The following is a 19,822-nucleotide window of genomic DNA, read 5'->3' as shown; positions in this document are numbered from 1 at the left end:
GTGCTTCGGCACGCAGCCGGGGAAGGGAATTATAATTATTGTATTCAGCCCAAGGGAACAACAGTCACTGGCCGCAAAAGGCATGGATTTTTTAGAGGGCATTACGGCCATACAAAGGGGATGCAGCCGGGAAATTCAAGGCTCTTCAAATTGTGAATCAGAGACTGATGAAGTGTGTATAGCCTACGCAAAAAACAAAGCAGAGCTCATGCCTTTCGTGCAACTTTTTTCAAATCATCATTAGAGTTGCATCACGCAGCCTTAGAATATGTTAAAATCTAAATATATAGCCCAACATTTGTATCACAACTAAAGTTATTTATATAACTTTAAATTAAGCATATAGGAGTACCTGTTTCTTTGTTAACCGCTCAACACAGAATAGCTGCATGTGCGCACTCCCTCATTGTTTGGAGAAAATATATTTTCTATTTTATTCAGCTATGTCCAATTGTATTCTTCATACTATAAATAATGCTACGGAATTCTAAGCAAATCTTGTCTGCTAAATGAACTAGTGTAGCCCACAGCCAGATCAGGGCCTAACATAAGAAAAATGCTATTCTGTTCTTCTGAAATAGACTACATTTTCTTCATATCATGTTTCTTTATACCTGTCTAAAATAAATAATGGATTTATTATGATGGTGTAGGCTATATTAAATGGATTTATTAGACTTTTTAAAATGTAGATGTTCCAAAGGTCTGCATCAGTGGCTTGTAGGCCATGTGTGGAAGCCAGGAGATGCTCAATGTATTTATGTTGATTAACGGTCAATTACTGTGAGACCGACAGATATTTGCTTGAGAATCACAATTTCATGAACCCCACAGCCCTAGTTGCAACCGAGGACAGACAATTGTTACACACTACGCACTTCAGCACTCGGCTGTCCCGAGCTTGTGTGGCCTACCACTTCGTGGCTGATCGGTTGTTGCTCCTAGAAATTTGATGAACTGCCTTGTTGGAAAGGTGGCATCCTATGACGGTGCCACCTTAAAAGTCACTGTGCTCTTCAGCAAGGCCATTCTACTGCCAATGTTTGTCTATGGAGATTGCATGGCTGTGTGCTCGATTTTATACACCTCTCGGCAACGGGCGTGGCTGAAATAGCCCAAATCCACTAATTTGAAGGGGTGTCCACATACTTTTGCATATATAGTGTATGTTCCTGTAGAACATGCAGAATCCAACCAGTTAGTGAAAAAATAACCGAAGACAGTGTTTAAAAGTAAAATATAATTTATTTTCTCATGACAGTTGTTGTTATCATGGATTTCTGTCTTAGAGAAGATGTCTCCTCCAGTCTAGATCAATTAGTTGGAGGACATGGTGCTGCTGATCCAGGATTTGTAGTTGCAGACCTTGGTGTAGACACCAGGCTTGTTCTTCTGGGCACAGCCGTAACCCCAGGACACAACACCCTGCAGCTGACCATTGCACACCACGGGGCCACCGGAGTCTCCCTAATAGAGCGATGGGGAGACAGAAATGAAAGGTGAGCAGATTTGTTTCAGGGTATCAGTCAATCTAGGTTGAAGGATGGTTTTTGGAAATTCTGGAATCGTATTTTCATTAATTCAGTGGAAGTGCTTCAACTCTGCTTACCTGGCAAGAGTCCTTGCCTCCCTCCATGAAGCCAGCACAGAACATGTTGGAGGTGATCTGTCCAGGATAGGCGCTGTTGCAGCTGCTGCTGCTCAGGATGGGGAGATCCAGGCACCTCAGAGTGTCGGGGTAGTTGCCTAGAGACGGGCAGAAGAGGATTAGTCTCTCAGTCATTCTGTCTTTGGTTCTGAGTGGTCAGTGATATAATTTATCATCAGTTTGAGAAACAATGAATACCAAAAGTCTTTGTGGGCATATTGTTAATGCTACTCACTGCTGCTGCCGGATAGGTTTCCCCAGCCAGAGACCAGACAGCGAGTGCCAGAGCTGGCACAGCTGGAGGGCAGAGCCACAGTGCTCACATAGCTGTTCAGGGAGGCGGGCTTGCTCAGCTTGATCAGCATGATGTCGTTGTCCAGGTTGCGGCTGTTGTAACTGGGGTGCATGATGACCTTCACTGAGTCGATGAACTGCTCAGTGCCCTCGTTGACGGCAATGTTGTGCTCACCCAGACGCACCTGGATGCGGCTGGGGAGAGAGTGAGGGGAGGGTTAATCAGATGTACTCAGACAAATACAGTTTCATGTCGAACATACTGTAGATGGCTTTGGTAAATGTTTTTGAAGAACGTTTCACCAGTCACTTACGACTTGTAGCAGTGAGCAGCAGACACCACCCATGTGCTGGAGATCAGGGAGCCACCACAGAAGTGGTACCCAGACTGCAGTGATGCCTGGTAGGATGCAGAGTTCTTTCTGCACTCATACCCTCCAACAATCTTGTCATCCTCATCGTCAATGGGGGCAGCGACTGAGTGGGATGTAAAGGAGAAATCGTTGTAAAGAAAAAGGTCAAATGTACCAAACGTTTCAAGCAGTGTATAGTTATAGCTTCATCCAGAGTTGTATTTTCATGCAGTCTCCAATCTTTTGGCCCACATATTATTTCCTGTTGAATAAACCGGTACTCACATGCCACAGTGAACAGAGCGAGAAGAATAATGACCTTCATGGTTGTGTCCGTTTTTGCCTCGGTACTGAGCCACTGTCAGAGCCCTCTTATAAACCCACTCTGTCCTCTGCCATTGGTCAGTCTCAAGGGCATACATGTATACATTTCCATTGGTACCTGTCAAACAGTAACTTGCGTGTGAACGGACATATGGCTAACGAGGCTCCTCAACTGAGGATGTGTGCTTAACGGCATTACCTTACATCCCTACGTAAATTCCTATACTGTTAAAATGAATAGACATTTGCCACATTTCTTGACTCATTGAAGGAATATAGAAATGTGTATTCATACACAGTGCTTGGTTTTGTGTCACATACTTTCTCCAAAATAGATTCACTATGAGGCCACAAGGGGGAGTTTTATGACCTTGCATTTGAAGTAAGCCTGGCATTTTGCAACTGGTTTCCAGTATTGGTCAGAAAGGAGAGTGTCTCTAAGGGTTCCTCGGCTTAATTTATCAATATAGGCTGTTTGTTACTGATCCTGTTTCTTTGATATAAAAATAGCTATAAAACAAACAGTATAACAACATGGATTGTATAACAACATTCATCATATGATCATGATATCTAATTGTTGTAATCTAGTGATATCATGTTTTATTGACCTCAGAAATACCTATAGATGCTGTACAGTATCATAGATGGTGTTAGAAATACAGCAGAATGTCACTCATCATTTGTACATTTTCAGAATGTATTTGATTGCATATAAATTCATGAAAGGCTTTCTTTTTCAATATTCAGGGACAGGAAATAATTTTTTAGATTGTCACTAGAATGTATTTAAATGAAATAGAATAATATAATGCTCTATTATACATTAGGAATTTTTCTTGGTATATTACAGGAAAAAAATGGCAGATATGACAAAAATAAACATAACAAAGTTGATATGTTTGGTACAATGTTAACACATAGAATAGATGTTTAGTCTGGACAAGAACAGTTGGTACTGTTTGCTCATTGAGATGATGTCATGGGGAATTGTTTTGGTCTTACAGGTGTGTTTGTGCGTGTTTATCTGAGGCATGTACCAGGTTGAGCTACTGATCAGCCAATTTCTCGCAAATCCAGTGCCGCCGTTCACGACACCTGAGATCATTCCAGTTTTTATTTTGGTCATTGAAGGTGTTAACCTCAGCACAGTCCTCAGTAGAGTCGATAGAGGCACCATTTGGCTCACCAGGAGACCAGAACCCTGTGGTCATTAGTGTCCCGTCCACCCATTTCCAAGTCCCCTTTGTCTCTCTGTCAGTCAGACCAATCCAGAAAAACGTTTTAAATGTACAGATGAATTCCTGTTCCGCTCTGTTGTTTATGATCACCAGGTCTGCTCCTCTCTTTAGACAGTTCTGTCTGCTCTCATCCCAGGATTCAGTCCTGTCAGAGATGTAGTACAAACTGGAACCAAACTTCTTCCATTCTTCAAGGCAGGTTTGATTCAACATATTGTACCTTCTCTTTAGATCGGCCTTTTCTTTATCCAGGTTTTTGTTTTGGACCTGTAGCTCGTCTCTTTGTTCAGTCAGGTTGTTGTTGCTGGTTCTATAAACTAACAACCTCTCCTCCAAACTGACAGTGACTGCCTTATAGTAGACAAACAGCACCATAATCCCAGCCAGTAGGAGAAGGCACAGCAGGCCCAGACACGCTGCAGCAACTCGGGAGCGTCTCCCCATCGAGCCCTCAGAGCCGTAGTTACTTTCTCCAGGTCTACTCTTTGGTGTGGTGTGTCTTCTGTCTTGGTACCAGAATCATGTCCTTTCAGGGTCTCTGCACTGACAAATATGACCGTAGTCCACTCATCAGAATCACCACAGTCTTGTTCCTTCCTTTTAATGCATTTTTTGCTGTCAATGATACACTCAGACATCATGTTATTTTCCTCTGTCGTTCCAATTCAACTATAACATACACTGTATTCTAATGTGTCTCTGTGCTGCTCTGTGACTGCACTGTACTGGTGTTAAGACCATAGGGAACAGGAAAACACACCCGCGAGAAAGGAAACGACAACGGAACCACCCACCATGCAAGTGTTAGAAAATATACAACTAAGCTGCCACCTAAGTTGTGTGTATGAAAATAAGAATAAGAAAAATGCAGATGCTTGTGTCACTTCAGGTGGACATAATTCTTTCCCAGGTAGAGTAATGTCTGAGCGTCAGATATAGGCTTACTGTTCACAGAAGTGCAAATCCTTGAGAAGATCAGATAATGTGGCCGGTGAAGTGGGTATATAACAGTTTGTCTTCATGATTGAGTCCTGTGTTGCAGCTAAAAAACACAATCATGAAGTACGGTATTCTCCTGGCTCTGTTTGCTGTTGCATGTAAGTCCTTGCTTTACTCGTTGAGAGAAATTGTTTAAGTTCGCATTGGTGTCCATCCTGTGATAATACTCTGAATATTTACTGAACACGTATACCGTTCTGTTTGCATGAGTTGTATTTCCATGCAATTTCACACTGATTCTTTCTGTATTTCAGTCGCTGCCCCCATTTGACGATGAGGATGACAAGATTGTTGGAAGGTATGAGTGCAGAAAGAACTCTGCATCCTACCAGGCATCTCTGCAGTCTGGGTACCACTTCTGTGGTGGCTCCCTGATCTCCAGCACATGGGTGGTGTCTGCTGCTCACTGCTACAAGTCGTGACTGATGAAACTTTCTTCAAAAACATTTACCAAAGCCATCTACAGTATGTTCGACATAACTGTATTTGTACATCTGATTAACCCTCTCTCCCCAGCCACATTCAGGTGTGTCTAGGTGACCACACAACATTGTCGTCAACGAGGGCACTGAGCAGTTCATCATGCACCCCAGTTACAACAGCCGCAACCTGGACAACGACGTCAAGCTGAGAAAGCCCGCCTCCCTGAACAGCTACATGTGCACTGTGGTCATGCCCTGTAGCTGTGCCAGCTCTGGCACCCGCTGGCTGGGGCAACCTACCCAGCAGAGGCTGTGAGTAGCATCAACAATATGCCCATAAATACTTTTGGTATTTGTTGTTTATCAAAACAAATGACAAGTTATATCACTGACCACTCAGAACCAAAGGGAGAATGTTTGATATACTAGCCTTCTACCCCAACCCACTGTTCTGCCTGGATCTCCCCATCCTGAGCAGCAGCAGCTGCAACAGCACCTACCCTGGACAGATCACCTCCAACATGTTCTCATGGAGGGAGGCAAGGACTCTTGCCAGGTAAGCAGAGTTGAAGTCATAGCACACCTTACTACTGTTGTCCTTTTCATTTGATTTGTTAAAAGCGCTCATCTGTTGTGATTAACCAGCTTCAACCAATATTGAAAGATGCACCTCTCTCTTGCCCCATCTTCATTCTGTCAGGGAGACTCCGGTGGCCCTGTGGTTGGCAGCTGCAGGGTGCTGTGTCCTGGGGTTACAGCTGTGCCCAGAGGAACAAGCCTGGTGTCTACAACTCCTGGATCAGCAGCACCATGTCTTCCAACTAATTGATTTAGACTGGAAGAGACATGTTCTCTAAGACAGAAACCCATGATAACTGGTATGAGAAAATAACCAGTCTTTGACTTATTCATTCTTTTAAAGTGCAATATATGCTTTTAGGAAGTTATGAAACAGGTATCTGGCTAGTGCTTATTATGTGTAACTTGTAAAGCAAGAGTTGCAGACAATAGCTAAATCTGTTCAATGCTGATTGTGCACTGTCCTATCAGTTTCCTCTCCATGCTAAAATGCGCTGGTAAGCCGTTTCCTGGAAACTCGATGACATGAGAATGAACTTCTGTCAGTGGAAATATGACTTCAAATAAAATTTGAACTTGCAATAGACATGAGTAGAACATACTTTTGTTCATCTCTTCTCTTCATAGGTTAATTAATGGAACTTACACAAATGTAGTCTTTCAGCTGCCACTATGGCCTATGTATTGCCTTACCTCATTTGCACACACTGTATATAGATTTTTCTATTGTGTTATTGACTGTACGTTTGTTTATTCCATGTGTAACTCTGTGTTGTTGTTTTTGTCACACTGCTTTGCTTTATCTTGGCCAGGTCGCAGTTGTAAAAATTTTTTTTGCATTACCGCCACTTACTAGACTGGAGTACAACTCCCTTATACTTTACTTGAAAAAATAAAATACCCTACCAGATAACACTACACTCAAATAACACCACCATACTCCACAATTTAAATCTATTTAGTCCTACCTCAGGCCAACAACCTGAAAGGATGGGACACCACCACTTAACACACCCTGTAACTCTGGTGTCAAGTCTCACAATCCCAAATACCTCTGCAGTTGCCACCACAACCTCAATTTTCTGTGATTTACGTTCAATCCCTGCAGTACAGTTAATAACCATTGCTATAAATCCAATCTTACTGAAACATCACTTGTTGGTTTATCCCTCTGTACTGGTACAGATCTACTACTGACACCACTCCTCTCAGGATCCCTCCCCTTGACCCATCTTCCTCTACTTTCTTCCCTGCCTCAGCATATGACAACTTCTGCACTACTCTAACCCTGGAAACCTCAACCTGCCTCTCTTGCACGGGACATTTCTAGTCCTCAGCCCCATAGACACCACTACAACTAACACATACCACTACTTTCCACAATACTACACATTCCTTTGTCTCATGCCCTTCTGCACACTTCTCACACCTAGGAACCTCCCTCCTACACACTGCTGCCACATGAGTTTGACACCTGTAATAAAGTAATGTATTCGGCACAAAAGCTCGTACAGGATAATGTATCCTAACATCACTTTGTCGGGCAAAGACAGCATCAAAACTCAAAAGAACAGACAATGACTAATGTTTCACTACTCCCGCCACCTTGTCTGCGTCACACCAAACAACAACCATCACAAATACTGGGAATCTTCCCCTTCAGTTGGTCAACTTTTACATTCACTGCTACCCCAGTAATCACTCCTTTCAATGGCACCCCTTCCTTGAGAGCAAAACAATTCACATTTCTTGCCTCCATTCACTTAATGTGGAGAACAATTATCACAGACCACTTCTGGTTACCCTCACCAATTCCACAGCACCAAACTCTGTTTTCACCCACCCTGAAACCACAAATGGATCCCCAAAAGGCAAGGGTCCACTTTTAACAAACACGTCACTCCTACAGTCACAGACTCATCTTTAATCTGACCCTCGGCTCTGAGAACTTCACACCTACCACCTCGGATGCTTCGACCTCATTAACTTCCCTTTCTCCTCCGGTCTTAAGCTGGCTCTGCTTACACTTTCTAACATTCTTATTTAACAAACCATCTCCCCTTTTCCGACATTTTTAACCGACTCAAGCTCACCCCCTTCCTCCCTCTCTCTCTCTTAGACCTCCTCTGGCCGCCATTCAAAGTATACGTATCCTTATGATTATACTGCACTTCTCCTGACATACATCTTGCCCTTGCCTTATAGCAAATGCCTCACATATTCCTATTCCCTTTATCTAGCGCTGGGAACATGTGACAGTGGAATGGTGACGTCAATATTCAGCGACGCTCTACGGTTTGTGTACAATTTCAAGCTTGATCGGAGGGTTACGTTTAGGACAACTGCATCAAATGTGTCTTTGTTTTGTCTTATAATCGTGAGGTGAGTAAAATAAGATTTTATCCCACTAAGTGTATTGACATTTTCGAGATTAAAGCTAGCTAACTTGAAGCGCAGTGCCCTTCATTGCTATATCAGCATCACCCGTAATATATGCGGAATGCGCAACCATTGCGGATGTGGTGCAGAAAAAATGCGCATCGCTGCGACAAACGCAATTATAAAGGTGCTAGAAATCATCATCAAGTTGAAACTTATGTTGTAAATCATTTGTAATTTGTGAAACTATTTGGTAACATGTATTATATTTCTCTCTTTTGTAGAATTCCCTCGATCCTCTATTTACTCAAGTGTATCTGCACTTTTGCATATCTCTGTTGATGGGTACTGTCATATAGTTGTTTTTGCACTAATATAAAGGAATTTAAATTCTAGTTTTCAGAGAGAGTGCATGTCTCTCTTGGCCATATTGTACAGTTGATGAACGTCTGCTCCAGGACTTTAGCTGTAGGCTACCTGGTATGAATGAATAATATCTTATGCAAACGAATGCACATTATAGTGAATGTTGTTCTCAGTACGTCCCTGCACAAGATGCTCTCCTAGCGCCCCTATTTTTTTTATGTGCCACTTAGTTGTATCCTGTGAACATATGCCTTATGCTGCCCCCACTGAAAGATTAGTTAGTTGTCAGGTAGATATTGCTCACGTCCCCAACAATGCTGTGGTACGGCCGGCCATCTGTCGCAGTGTGAATGGAACTGTCAGTTGGTCCGTCTGTAAACCAGGCCTGACTCATGACTGAGTACTACGAGGAGGGGGGGCTGCTGTACGAGCACTCGCCTCCCATGCACATCAAAGTGGAGTCTCCGGAGGGACCCTTCGGAGGGGGCGTCTCAGAGGACGGCTTTCCCAGGGAGGATGAGGACTCGGAAGGCAGCTGTGACCAAAGCAGTGGGCTGCCTGGTGGACTCCCCTTCAACGTGGTGGTGGTGCATCCTAACATCATGACCCCTGGCATGTCCTCAGATGACCTCCTATCCATGGAACAGCGTAAGCTTTAACCAACGTTTAGCTATTAAATGCATGTCTACTGTTCAATATTAATGCTTGCAGTGGTGCTCTGTACTGTTATGATAAATATGTTATCACTATTAAATTTTTATGTTTCACCTCATATGACACATAGTAAACACCTATAGATCAACTCTGTCTTTCTGTAGACAGAGGTATGTCCTCTGTGTTGGCAGCAGGGGGTGCAGGAAAGAGGAAGAGTCGTTTTAGCGGTGCAGAGCTGGAAGTGCTGGTTTCTGAGGTGACGCGGTGTGAGGGAGAGCTTTTTGGTCCTGCTGGGAGGCTCCGGCGCAGGGAGAGAGAGAGGATCTGGGCAGGGATCCTGGAGCGGGTCAACGCTGTGTCCAGAGTCCCTCGTACCCTCCGTGAGGTCAAGAAGCGCTGGGACGACCTGAAGAGACGCAATGGAGGCAGGCTGGCAGACGCTAGGCACCGCACTTGTTACCTGCCATCCAACAGAGGGGCTTCCATGCTGGGACGGTCAGCTCAGGCAAGCCCCAGGCTTCACCAGGCCAGACAGAAGCAAAGCACCAGAGGGAAGACCAGTTTCACGTGCTTAACTGATACAGAACCAGGTAAATCTGAACACTAACAATGAGGTAAAGCCTTAGATTCAAGCCTTGTAGGAACATTCAGATAATACATGTAAAAACTGCACTTTTTAACCACTGCTTTCTACTATATCCTCTTGTTTACTGCAGTGGGTGGAGGTGAAGGGTTGGAGAGGGATGGCTTTGAGAAGGATGAGGATAGTGGCGAGCGGGAAGGGGAGGTGGGAGAGGCGGAATGCGAGGGGGCAGAGAGCAGTATGGAGGAAAAGCTGGGTTTAGGACTGGGACTGGGGATAGGACCTCCCCCTAACTCGGAACGCTGGCTGCCTCCCTCTCCCCTCTACAGCGCCCCTTTCCTCAATGGGACCCCTCAGCCTAGTCCCCAGCCCTCACTAGGGGCCCAGCAGGGACCATTGGAGGCCCCTCCTCGCGGCTTATGGCTGGAGGACGAGCTACGCGGCGTGGGGGAGGCAGCTCTGCAGCTGGGGGATCGGGTGGAGCAGAGTCTTCGGGAGTTTGGGGAGGGATTCAGATGTGATATGAGAACATTAGTGGCCTCTCAAGAGGCACTGGCAACCAGCCTACAGCAAAACAATGTTCTCCTGCAAAGGCTGCTGGGAGTCCTAGAGGCACAGCAGCAGCAACAACAACTACCACAGCAGCAGCCACATCATTCCCAAAAACAACAGCCACAACAATCAATAATGCAGCAACCACAACAGTTACAGCAGCAGCAACCACAGCCTCAACAACCAATTCAGCAGCAGCAGCCGCAGCAGCAACAACAACAGATACAACCACAGCAGCAACAACTGTTACTACAGCAACCCCAACTGGTGCAGCAGCAGCAACAACAACAGATACAACAGCAACAACTGTTACTACAGCAACCCCAACTGGTGCAGCAGCAACAACAACAGCTACAACTGCTACCACAGCAACCGCAGCAGCAACACCCCCAGAGTCCAAGTAATCAACCAATTTTAGCAGTTGCCCCAGTACCACCACCCCCAGATATTCTTGATGGTACCACCCGTCCAGATCCACCCGCAGTCATTAATGGACCCGTCCAACGGCCAAGGCGGGGGAGAATTGTTGACCATAGACGAAGAAGAAGGCGTTAGATAAAGAGATGTAAATAAGCTTTGATGTACTTTATTTATTTTCTCTTATACAATCTGATTTGAAATAATTGTGTCCCTCTAATTTCAACCAAAGTTGAAAAAGTTATGTTTCTTTAGTACATTTCTTATGTAGAGTGTGGAAAGTATTCAGACCCCTTGACCTTTTCCACATTTTGTTACGTTACAGCCTTATTCTAAAATGTATTCAATTAATGTTTTTCCTCATCAATCTACACACAATACACCACAATGACAAAGCGAAAACAGGTTTTTAGAAATGTTTGCATTTTATTTTTTATAAACTGAAATAACTTATTTACATAACTATTCAGACTCTTTGCTATGAGACTTGAAATTGATATCAGGTGCATCCTTTTTCCATTGATCATCCTTGAGATGTTTCTACAACTTGATTGGAGTCCACTGTGGTAAATTAAGGTCCCACAGTTGACAGTGCATGTCAGAGCAAAAACCAAGCCATGAGGTCAAAGGAATTGTCTGTAGAGCTCCGAGACAGGACTGTGTCGAGGCACAGATCTGGGGAAGGGTACCAAAACATTTCTGCAGCATTGAAGGTCCCTAAGAACACAGTGGCCTCTATCATTCTTAAATGGAAGAAGTTTGGAACCACCAAAATCTTCCTAGAGCCGGCCTCCCGGCCAAACTGAGCAATTGGAGGAGAAGGGCCTTGGTCAGGGAGGTGACCAAGAACCCGATGGTCACTGATAGAGTTATTCTGTGGAGATGGTTGTCCTTCTGGAAGGTTCTCCCATCTCTGCAGCCCTCTACCAATCAGGCCTTTATGGTAGAGTGACCAGATGGAAGCCACTCCTCAGTAAAAGGCACATAACGGCCTGCTTGGAGTTTGCCAAAAGGCACCTAAAAGGACTCTGACCATGAGAAACAAGATTCTCTGGTCTGATGAAACCAAGATTGAGCTCTTTGGTATGAATGCTGAGCGTCACGTCTGGAGGAAACCTGGCACCATCCCTAAGGTGAAGCATGGTGGTGGCTGCATCATGCTGTGGGGATGTTTTTCAGCTGCATGGACTGGGAGAGTAAGGATCGAGGGAAAGATTAACAAATCAAAGTACAGAGAGATCCTTGATGAAAACCTGCTCCAGAGCACTCAGGACCTCTGATTGGGGTGAAGGTTTACCTTCCAAAGGGACAATAACCCTAAGCACTCAGCCAAAACAATGCAGGAGTGGCTTCGGGACAAGTCTCTGAATGTCCTTGAGTGGCCCAGCCAGAGCCTGGACTTGAACCTGATCGAACATCTCTGGAGAGACCTGAAAATAGCTGTGCAGTGACGCTCCCCATCCAATGGGAGAAGCTCCCCAAATATAGGTGTGCCAAGCTTGTAGCGTCATACCCAAAAATACTCGAGGCTGTAATCGCGACCAATGGTATTTCAACAAAGTAAGTAGAGGGTGCTCTGTACTGAGTAAAGGTTTTGAATACTTATGTAAGTGTGATATTTCTGTATTTTATTTTTTATACTTTTGCAAACATTTCTAAAAAAAACTTTTTTTGCTTTGTCATTATGAGGTATTGTGTGTAGATTGATGGAAGAAAAAAACAATTTAATACATTTTAGAATAAGGCTGTAACCTAACAAAAATGTGCAAAAAGTCAAGGGGCCTGAATACTTTCCGAATGCACTGTATATATTATTCAAACTAAACACAGTAGGCTAATTGAAGGTTCAGCCCTCATCCACATATATTAGCATAATGTATTGGTTGGAAGTTGCTGCAATAGAACCAAGAAATGTCAGCGATTTCTGTTTTTGTCCAAATCTTGTAGATAGACAATCAGCATTACAGTGACAGAAAGCACTTTGGAGTCTGCAGCAATCTATCATTAGAGCATATTAGTAAATGACCATTGAAATGTAATATACTAATGCTCTTCCAATTTTATGATACATATTAAACATGCATTGTGTGACAGGCTGGACATACACATGCAAATCTTAGAAAAAAGTATTATACAATGTGTATTTAACATGTGATGATAAATCATTATAATTGGCCTATAATGTTTAAGATATGGAAATGTTTCCCTGCATAGCTCTTAAAGGAAAATCTGTATCAGTATGTATTTTGCTTCAGATTTTCATTATTTGTTTCTCGTGATGTTATCAATTTATTAAGCATTATCTACAAGTATGATGTATGTGTTATCTTGCATGCAGTGTCTGATGTGTAGACAATAAAATGCAAGGGATCTGTAAACAAATTAATAATTTGTGTACCATTTTGCACAATTTATATATCTAAATATAGTTTTAGGGTCTGACTCTGTTCTGAGACATGTATTGACTAAAGATTAATAAAGGCAACCCTGAACTATATCTCATCACAGCTCTTTATTCAGACAAGTGCTGATGGTGCAACCTGGTGACTGATGTGAGTGAATGCTCATGGATAAATGTAAAATGCATTGCTTTCGTTTCAATACTGATGACAATCTGAAGTGGATAAACATATCACCTGCAGAATGCAGTGCAGGCCTTCACACCATCACACTCTAGCGGCCAGTAACATACTATACAATTCGTTTCGCCTTCTGCCTTCGCGTTGAGGAAGAGGGGTCATAGAGAACCATCTTTGGAAGAGTGCTGCATGGGTAAAACATGGCTGCTGTGAATTCGTCAAAGAGACGCCAGGGCGACCCCAACGATGAGCTGGGGGACCCGGGGGGTGTAGCACAGAAATGTGAATCATCTGACTATAAATCGACAGACCCCGATAACACTTTTGCTATTGAAATAGACAGAATTCCCAAGGACTCAAATGAAAATAGAGAATCTGGTATTGTTACCGATGGGCTTGCTAGCCAGACTGAAAGTAGCATTGCGCTTCGAGCTAATGATAGATCAGAGATATGTAACGAGTTGGTAGATTTAACATCTTCTGAAGAAAAGACCCACAACACCGATGTTTCCTTCAACAAGCAGCGGCATTTCGATTGGTCTGAGACGGAGGACGAGGAAGACGGCACGGATGCAAAAGAGAATGGAAACGACGGTAAGTTTATGTTTGCTAGCTAGCGTTGACTATGTTTATTCGAATAGCCTGCCTTATCAATATGAGCTATCTAAGCTCACCTCTATCTATTTAGAAAAACAGACTGAAATGTACGTGGTATCCCTGGAAACATGCAGGATGCAGCATTGACTGTAAATGTGCTCATGCTCACTTTAATTGCCAAGATGTTAGCTAGTTGTCTCATGCGCTTAGTGAGCTAGCTTTGTTATTGGCCAACCGTTTATCCAATAGGATATTGATCATACAGGCGACTCAAAATAGTACACTGACCTTACCCTTCGACGTCAAATTCCTTTATTCATAATATTTGTGTGGAGATTGATTTGTGTAGTAGGCCTGTTTTCATATTTAGTCTCAAAACGTTTGTATCCATGCTTACTCATGAACGCTTCACAATGGCAATGTTGTATTTCTTTTGTATTTACAGTTCGTAATGGTGATATGGGGATGACTCCTGAGGTGCATCAGGATAAGATTACTGAAGATATCTCAGATGCAGAGGATGTGGGAAAAGAAAAATCACATTCTGACGAGGAGATGGATGTATCAAAAGACACAGGTGAAGAACAAGATTGTAATGGAGGAAAGGGGGTGGAGGAGGAAGAAGAGGAGGAAGAAGAAGGAGGAGAAGAGGACCAAACAGTGAAACGGAGGAAATGTAGTTTGGAGTGCAAAGACTGTGGGAAGAGGTTCACCCGTCGGGAGACATTCAACCTCCATCGTCACTTCCACGCTCACCAGGATGAACTGGCCTCACTCACCTGTAAGGAGTGCGGCCTTACCTTCCATCACCGCAGCAGCCTCATCAAGCACCGCAGTGAGCACCAACAGAAGGTTGAACAGCCTGTGGAGCGGAAGAGGAGAAGGAGTCCACAGGGAGTCCACAAGGAGGAGAGGTCAGGCTTCCAGTGTGACCACTGTGAAGAGACTTTCCCATCACTGAGCAAACTGAGGCTCCACACCTGCAACTGCGCCCCGGATAAGGCGTACCGCTGCCCCCTGTGCCGCAAAGAGTTCCGCATGAAGATCTCCATCACCAGCCACATGCAGAACCACTCCCTGAGCTCCCACCCCTTCCGCTGCCAGGAGTGCCACAAGAGCTTCTCTGACATATTTTCCCTGCGTGACCACCAGGGCTCCCATGCCTCCCTCAAGCCCTACGCATGCCCAGAGTGTGGCATGGTGTTCAGGCACCGCTCTGTCATGGAGGACCACCGTCGTAAGCACACAGAGGACACACCAGGCCCCCACCGGTGCAACATCTGTGGGAAGCACTTCAAGTATTCCAGCCTCCTGCAACAGCACCAATACCTTCACACAGGCCAGAAACCATTCCGCTGCCCAGACTGTGGCAAAACGTTTGCCTTAGCCCAGAACATGAAGGCGCACTGCCGCCAGCATAGACGGCACCCTCACACCTGCTCTATTTGCCCCCTCACTTTCCCCGACCAGGGCAGTCTGCAGGCTCACGTGTCATGCCACGAGACAGTCGGGGGACTAGACAAGGAGAACACAAACCACGGGGTGGAGCCAAAACGTATATTCAACTGTCCCCTCTGTCCTCAGAACTTTCCTTCACCAGCTGACCTGAGGGCTCACATGCTGATCCATGAAGCGGAGCATGAGAGGATGGAGAACGGGGCGTGTAAAGACTGGGAAACAAACCGTTACACCTGTCCCCACTGCTCTGCCACCTACTCTGACCAGTCTAATATGATGGCCCACCTGACAACTCACGCGTCTGCCCGGGTCAGTGTAGAGAGGCAGGGTAATGGACTTGAAGTAGGGAGATCTGCTCCACTTAACACTGCCAATGTTCCAGGGAGGTGGCATAGGGAGGAGATGAGTAGTAAGCCTTTAAAGTGTCCAGACTGTGGCAAGTCGTTCCGTCACCGCTCTGTGTTAACGCTGCACATGCGTATTCATTCCAAGGACAAGCCTTACCAGTGCAGGGTGTGCAACAAGTCCTTCAGATTCAACAGCTATCTGCAGCAGCACATGATCATTCACACCGGGGAGAAACCATACAAGTGCCCAGACTGCAGCAAGGACTTTGCTTTCCTGCAGAACATGAGAACTCATCAGAGGCTGCACACACAGAAACCGTTCCGCTGCACAAAGTGCCGTAAGGGATACAGCGACGAGAATCAGCTTCAGCGCCATTTGCTGTCACACAACGGCGAAAAGCCCCACAAGTGCCACCTCTGCGAAAAGAGCTTTGGGCTGGCCTACCTGCTGCGGGACCATCTGAACACCCACACAGGCGAGAGGCCCCATCGCTGTCAGGAGTGCCACAAGACATTCCCATGGCTCGGCAGCCTGCTGGTGCATCAGAAAATCCACGCTCGAAAGCGCCAGGGGTCGAGTCAGCCTTACTCTTTTCCAATGGCAATGAGGATAAGAGGCAAGGGTAGCAGGGGCCGGAGCGGAGGCAGGCTGGCATCAGGCTGGCCCAGGCCGGGTGGAATGGGGCGATCAGGTATGGACACGCCCCAACAAACACCTCCATATCAAGTCCCAATGTCTAGGAGTCCTGAGTGGCAGAGGAGGCCGGCCCAGCCACAGCCTCCCATGTTTTCATCCCAAATGGATATGCAGCAGCCAGGGGAGACGTCTGCGAGAAGGCCTCCACCAGTCCACCAACAGTGGCGGGTGGAAGGTGGAGAACTGAGGCCTGTCCCACTGCCTAACCAGTCTCAACCGTCTCAGGATCCTGAAAGACAACCAGCGCCTGTCCAACAGCAGCCATCTCCACAAACACAGCCACAGCAGGTACCACAGTCTCCACTGATACAACAACAAGTGCAATTACAGCTACAGCCACAGCTACAGCCACATCTACATCCGCAGCTGCGCCAACAGCAGGTTCAGCATCATCTACAGTCTCCGCTGATCCAACAGCAATTACAGTGGCAGCAACCAGGTGGACAGCTCCAGCCCCAGCCAGTACCACAGCAGCAGTGGCAGCCTGCCAGACACTTGCTCCAACTCCAGCAAAAGCTGCCCTGGTTACCAGATGCTCAGCCCCGGCCCACCCCACCACAGCAACCCCAGCAGTGGCACTCAGAAGGCCTGCCTCGGCCACCCCCACAACAACAGCAGAGGAATTCAGGCAGGGCAGAGGCACCAACAACGTCACAGCCTGGTCTTAGTGCATCTCAGAGCCTAGAACCCCCTCCTCCAGGAGAAAGTGGAGGGACCATGCCCTTGGGTAACAAAACACCCCCAGTGGCCGGGCCACAGAACCCCAGCCCATTAGCTGTGAGTGAGCAGGAGCAACACAGGCAACAGCCGAAGCCCATGAGCTGGGGTAACACACCCACTACACCACCAGTCCCCACACTGAGCTCTGTTCAGCTTGACTTCCCTGGGTCCCCCATTTACATGGATGGGGCTGCTTTGTGGGGTGGGCTGAGGACCTCTCCATCAGTGCCACCATCCCAGAGCGCATCAAACAAGCTGGGCCAAGAGCTTAAGCTACCAAGATGGTCGAGCGTCTCAGTGCCAATGCAGAAAGCTGTTAATGAATCACCCACACCTCCTAGAAAAGAGGACACTAGAGTTTGGGACTTTAATGCACCTCTGGTAATGTCCCCAACTGTTAGTTCATCAGAGAAAGCTGGGAGTGGGCGTGAGCAGCAGAAACAGTGGTCTCCAGCTCTACTCAGTACATCCTCCTCAGCTCAGATGGGCCACAGCTCTGTCATGTCAATTTCAAGCCCTCCATCTCATGGGATTGGAGGTAGTCCCTGGGATTTCAAAGGATCCCCCTCAAACAAATCAGGCCTTAGCCAGGAGTTAGAGCAGCAGCAGCAAAAACATCTATCCTCCAGCTGGACCAATGTACCCACATCCACCCAGAATGTTCCCATCTCCATTCAATATGACCCACAACGTTTCACTCACGGGGTGGGACCCACTGTGTGGGGTTTCCAAACCACTCCAGCTGGCCCGCAGCAGCAGCCAATGGTAACAGGCACTCAAATCATCATAAATCAGACCTCTCCTTTCTTCTCTCCTCTCCCTCCGCTCCCTCCACTTAGTTTGCCTGGCTCACACCCTCTTCACTCTGTAGCAGTCGGCTCTCTACCAAGGCCTCCACACCCAAACATTTTCTTCACGCCACAGGCGGTCATGAGTGAGAGGCCACACATGACACAGACCCTGTCGCTACCTCAGCTAGCCCCACGGCCTGTTCCTCACAAACTGGGCCGTTTGCCTTATGCCCCAGACCGCCTTCTCCAGTGCATGATCTGTGGGTGCTCTCTACCCCGGGAGTTAGACTTGCAAATGCACTACATGCAGCATGCACAGGGAGAGATTTGACACTGGCAAAGAGTGCATCTACCACTCTGTTTTTCCAAATGTTTTTAATGTACATTTATTGTATAACTATAGCAATTTAGCTGTGTTTTGTGTCCTTTTTGGACATTCTCCATGTTGTTGATCTGTCACTCTATAAGAAAGGGTCAGATACTCTCAAAGTGTATAGTTTGTTAACTTTATCAAGCACAGTTGTCAGTTTTCTGAGTTCACAGCTTTACCTTGAACTGCAAAGAACTTAGAAATATGACTGTGTAATGTATTTCTTGGCCAGTACCATCATATTTACTGTGTTGTAAACATACCATGGATTTACCCAGTTTATTAGGTACACCACCCCGTTCACAAAAATATTTTGCACCTATAGACAGTGAGTCACCGTGGCTTGCTATATAAAGCAGGCATGGAGGCATTCAGTTACTACTCAAATGAACATTAGAATGGGCAAAACAAGTGACCTAAGCGACTTTGAGCGTGGTATGATCGTTGGTGCCAGGCGCACCGGTTACAGTATCTCAGAAATGGCAGGCCTCCTGGGTTTTTCAGAGATGCGTGTCTAGGGTTTACTGAGAATGGTGTGAAAAACAAAAAACAGTCAGCGGTACTAGATGGGTGTACCTTAAACTGGCCGCTGTCAACTTATGGATCTTTGTTAGTTTTTCTTTCTGTGTACACTCTGTCTTCGTTACACCATTTAAATGTATTCCTCAAACAAGTGGATTTCACCTGTGTTGCACTGCATATTTGTGCCTTTTATTGTTTCAAAACACTCTGCATGTTCTTTCTGCTCTCTCTTAATGTTGTAGTGGGTGTTATTCAAATTGTCAGGTCGGAATAATGAGTCATTTGTATGAGTCATTTCTTATTCTGTCTTCATTTGGGTTAATGTTTATCTTGTTTTGGTGCTAGAGTTATGAAATTAGGGTTATTGGGAGGAGCACACATTTTATCCAAACAGTGTGGCATGGGTTAGTATACAAATTAATGTATTGTATTCAAATGAAAAACTAATAACTCACTTTACCTGTTGGGTTTGTGATATTGTATCAGCAACATGACAATGTTGCCAGAAGATACGCTTGTTTACACTGAGCTGCACTGGGATCAGAAAGCAATCATGGTTATATTAAGAAGCCGTGGAGCAGACGCGAGATATGGGTCGGAAAACGTACCTCTATGCAAGGATGGGATAAGCCACTATACTCCAAATGTTACCTTTATCCACATTGTACATATCTTGCGCCGGGTCCACGGTGTCTTAATGTAACCATGCTTGTGTTCAAACCCCAGTGCTGCTCAGTGTAAACCAACGTAATGGTAGGGTCGTTATCTTCTGGCAAAACATAATGTAACATATTTTACGTTTTACTACATCTGTGCATTAGCAGTAGTTTTAAATATGTAAATACCTGGTAATAAAAATCATTGGGAAAAATGTTTTATATTGTCGTCTGTATTCAATAAAACATAATGACATTATCCTGCAATAATTAA

The 19,822-nt window shown here is 45.4% G+C and overlaps 4 protein-coding genes and 1 pseudogene across 5 annotated transcripts; 3 read left to right on the top strand and 2 right to left on the bottom strand.

Annotated features, from left to right (window-relative positions):
* Positions 1 to 1,225: 1,225 nt before the first annotated feature.
* LOC139572401 (trypsin-3) lies at positions 1,226 to 2,712 on the bottom strand. Its single transcript, XM_071395160.1, has 5 exons — positions 2,581 to 2,712; positions 2,257 to 2,419; positions 1,884 to 2,137; positions 1,610 to 1,746; positions 1,226 to 1,467 (listed from the first exon to the last, which is right to left on the bottom strand). The coding sequence occupies exons 1-5, from the start codon at positions 2,618 to 2,620 to the stop codon at positions 1,318 to 1,320; spliced, it is 744 nt and encodes a 247-aa protein (XP_071251261.1). The 5' UTR covers positions 2,621 to 2,712; the 3' UTR covers positions 1,226 to 1,317.
* A 956-nt stretch (positions 2,713 to 3,668) lies between these two features.
* LOC139572404 (CD209 antigen-like protein C) lies at positions 3,669 to 5,170 on the bottom strand. Its single transcript, XM_071395163.1, has one exon. The coding sequence runs from the start codon at positions 4,302 to 4,304 to the stop codon at positions 3,669 to 3,671; it is 636 nt and encodes a 211-aa protein (XP_071251264.1). The 5' UTR covers positions 4,305 to 5,170.
* Positions 4,881 to 6,446, top strand: LOC139572581 (trypsin-3-like; annotated as a pseudogene).
* A 719-nt stretch (positions 6,447 to 7,165) lies between these two features.
* Positions 7,166 to 13,308, top strand: LOC139572387 (uncharacterized). 2 transcript variants are annotated; one of them, XM_071395133.1, is made up of 4 exons: positions 7,166 to 8,242; positions 8,524 to 9,253; positions 9,451 to 9,849; positions 9,976 to 13,308. In XM_071395133.1, exons 2-4 carry the CDS (start codon positions 8,998 to 9,000, stop codon positions 10,947 to 10,949), a joined length of 1,629 nt encoding a protein of 542 aa, XP_071251234.1. In that variant the 5' UTR covers positions 7,166 to 8,242; positions 8,524 to 8,997; the 3' UTR covers positions 10,950 to 13,308. The 2 variants fall into 2 exon arrangements, with proteins under 2 accessions (XP_071251234.1, XP_071251233.1); XM_071395132.1 differs by having other exon boundaries at positions 7,168 to 8,242; positions 9,424 to 9,849.
* A 218-nt stretch (positions 13,309 to 13,526) lies between these two features.
* LOC139572378 (uncharacterized) lies at positions 13,527 to 19,765 on the top strand. The gene is made up of 2 exons (XM_071395112.1): positions 13,527 to 13,984; positions 14,433 to 19,765. Exons 1-2 carry the CDS (start codon positions 13,591 to 13,593, stop codon positions 18,329 to 18,331), a joined length of 4,293 nt encoding a protein of 1,430 aa, XP_071251213.1. The 5' UTR covers positions 13,527 to 13,590; the 3' UTR covers positions 18,332 to 19,765.
* The last annotated feature ends 57 nt before the right edge of the window (positions 19,766 to 19,822 follow it).

This window comes from Salvelinus alpinus, chromosome 4 (assembly GCF_045679555.1).
Source record: "Salvelinus alpinus chromosome 4, SLU_Salpinus.1, whole genome shotgun sequence".
Classification (NCBI taxonomy): Eukaryota; Metazoa; Chordata; class Actinopteri; order Salmoniformes; family Salmonidae; genus Salvelinus; species Salvelinus alpinus.
Note: the sequence above shows the minus strand (reverse complement) of the source record. Positions and strands in the feature narration are given on the sequence as shown.

Excerpts from the sequence above, each read along its gene's own strand:
- LOC139572401 (XM_071395160.1), bottom strand. The coding sequence starts at position 2,620 with ATGAAGGTCATTATTCTTCTCGCTCTGTTCACTGTGGCAT. Across the intron at positions 1,747-1,883 it reads AAACCTATCCGGCAGCAGCA|GCAACTACCCCGACACTCTG; the intron begins GTGAGTAGCATT and ends GCCCGTCTCTAG. Across the intron at positions 1,468-1,609 it reads GAGGCAAGGACTCTTGCCAG|GGAGACTCCGGTGGCCCCGT; the intron begins GTAAGCAGAGTT and ends TCGCTCTATTAG.
- LOC139572387 (XM_071395132.1), top strand. The coding sequence starts at position 8,998 with ATGACTGAGTACTACGAGGAGGGGGGGCTGCTGTACGAGCACTCGCCT. Across the intron at positions 9,254-9,423 it reads CCTCCTATCCATGGAACAGC|ACAGAGGTATGTCCTCTGTG; the intron begins GTAAGCTTTAAC and ends GTCTTTCTGTAG. Across the intron at positions 9,850-9,975 it reads CTTAACTGATACAGAACCAG|TGGGTGGAGGTGAAGGGTTG; the intron begins GTAAATCTGAAC and ends TGTTTACTGCAG.
- LOC139572378 (XM_071395112.1), top strand. The coding sequence starts at position 13,591 with ATGGCTGCTGTGAATTCGTCAAAGAGACGCCAGGGCGACCCCAACGAT. Across the intron at positions 13,985-14,432 it reads AAAAGAGAATGGAAACGACG|TTCGTAATGGTGATATGGGG; the intron begins GTAAGTTTATGT and ends TTGTATTTACAG.
- LOC139572404 (XM_071395163.1), bottom strand. The coding sequence starts at position 4,304 with ATGGGGAGACGCTCCCGAGTTGCTGCAGCGTGTCTGGGCCTGCTGTGC.